The 1,716-nt window shown below is 44.9% G+C and overlaps 1 protein-coding gene across 1 annotated transcript in view; it reads left to right on the top strand.

The window, feature by feature from the left end:
- Nucleotides 1–1,716, top strand: part of GRIN2A (glutamate ionotropic receptor NMDA type subunit 2A) — a 538,812-nt gene that overhangs the window by 430,747 nt on the left and 106,349 nt on the right. The window contains exons 6-7 of the mRNA XM_007939726.1: nucleotides 257–425; nucleotides 538–691. Coding sequence (XP_007937917.1) covers nucleotides 257–425; nucleotides 538–691 — 323 coding nt within the window. The remainder of the gene's footprint in view (nucleotides 1–256; nucleotides 426–537; nucleotides 692–1,716) is intronic.

The raw sequence follows: 1,716 nt of genomic DNA, 5'->3' as shown, positions 1-1,716 counted from the left end.
ATTTAGCATAGTGCACAGCAAAGAATAAGTACTCAATAAACTGTTAGCTGTTGTTGCGATGATTGCTAAAATTAAGAACACGTTCTGTTCTTGCTGTCATAAACTCAGTGCATATCCATGGAAAAGACTCTTCCCTTATTTTCTTTTTGTGCCTCAATCCTCCTCCTGCCAAGTAGTAGCATAGTTTATTTTAGCTATTGATTGTGAGCATACCTTCCAGTACTAACGTTCTGTGGCCCTGGGATTTTGTTTCCAGCAACTCGACTAATGAGGGGATGAACGTTAAAAAGTGCTGCAAGGGATTCTGCATTGATATCCTCAAGAAGCTCTCCAGAACGGTGAAGTTTACCTATGACCTCTACCTGGTGACCAACGGGAAGCATGGCAAAAAAGTTAACAATGTGTGGAATGGAATGATCGGTGAAGTAAGTCATCTGTCCATCCCATGGGTGCTCGTTCAGGCTTAGGGTCTGAGGTCCCCGGGGATGGTGGGAAGGATGAGTGAAGAAGCTGTTCTTTCCCTTACCTTGAATCCAGGTGGTCTATCACCGGGCAGTCATGGCGGTCGGCTCGCTCACCATCAATGAGGAACGCTCTGAAGTGGTGGACTTCTCCGTGCCCTTCGTGGAGACGGGAATCAGCGTCATGGTTTCAAGAAGCAACGGCACTGTCTCACCTTCTGCTTTTCTAGGTATGTGGGTGTCATGATCGCGCTTGCCGTCCTGCAAGGAATTGCGTAGTCTGAGTTCTTCACCCAGAGGACAGGACCAGAGAGAGCCTTCTTCAGACCACATCAGACCATGTGGCATTTGTATGATCCCAACTCACTTTTCTCCACCCCAATTCTTTCACTGATTTTTTACTTGGGTATCAGTTGAAAATATGCTTACATATTCACATGTTGTTGTTGGGGGCCACTGAGTCAATTCTGACTTACAGTGACCCCATGTAATGAAGTACAACTCCTACAGGGGTTTCCTGGGCTGTAATCTTTCGGGAGCATATCACCAGGCCTTGTCTCCCATGGAGCCTCTGAGTAGGTTCAAGCCACCAACCTTTTGGATAGCAGCTGGGCCAGCAGGGCTCCTCCACAGTCACACAGTGGTCTTTATTAACACAGAATGTAGGTTAGGAGATACATGGCTTAGAGCCTCAGCAACACCATAACAGTGAGCCCATTTGTCCGTGGTTAACGTAAGTCTGCTCATACACCTTTTGTCAGCATCCACACACCCAGCTTCCAGCTTGTACTCAAATGACAGTCATTTATGTGCTGGATGTAAGAGCGGAAATAATGATGCCTGCACGGTGATGGATGTCAGCGTGTGCCGATAAACAAAACAGAAGTAGTTTCAAGAGCAGATAATGTACTGCTTTAAAATTAATTGAGCCCTATTTGAAATAGGGATGTCCTTTAAGTTGAATGGTTGGCAAAAGGAAGAAGTTCTTCTCACTCTCCTTTTAACCATTTAATAAATTTCTGTTTTTGTTTAAGAAGCTTCTTAAAGTAACCAAACTAAACCCAACTCACTGTTATCAAGTCAGTTCCAACTCACAGCAGCCGCCACAGGGTTTCTAAGACTGTAAATCTTTATATATAGACAGCCTCACTTTTCTTCTGTGGAGTGGCTGGCTGGTGGGTTCAAACCACCAACCTTTTGGTTAGTGGCCAAATGCCTTAACCACTGTACCACCAGAGCTCTTTTTTTTTTTTTT

This window comes from Orycteropus afer, unplaced genomic scaffold (genome assembly GCF_000298275.1).
Source record: "Orycteropus afer afer isolate SDZICR_OR568_19922 unplaced genomic scaffold, OryAfe1.0 scaffold00061, whole genome shotgun sequence".
Lineage (NCBI taxonomy): Eukaryota > Metazoa > Chordata > Mammalia > Tubulidentata > Orycteropodidae > Orycteropus > Orycteropus afer.
The sequence above is the reverse complement of the archived record's forward strand: the minus strand, read 5'-3'. Positions and strand labels throughout refer to the sequence as shown.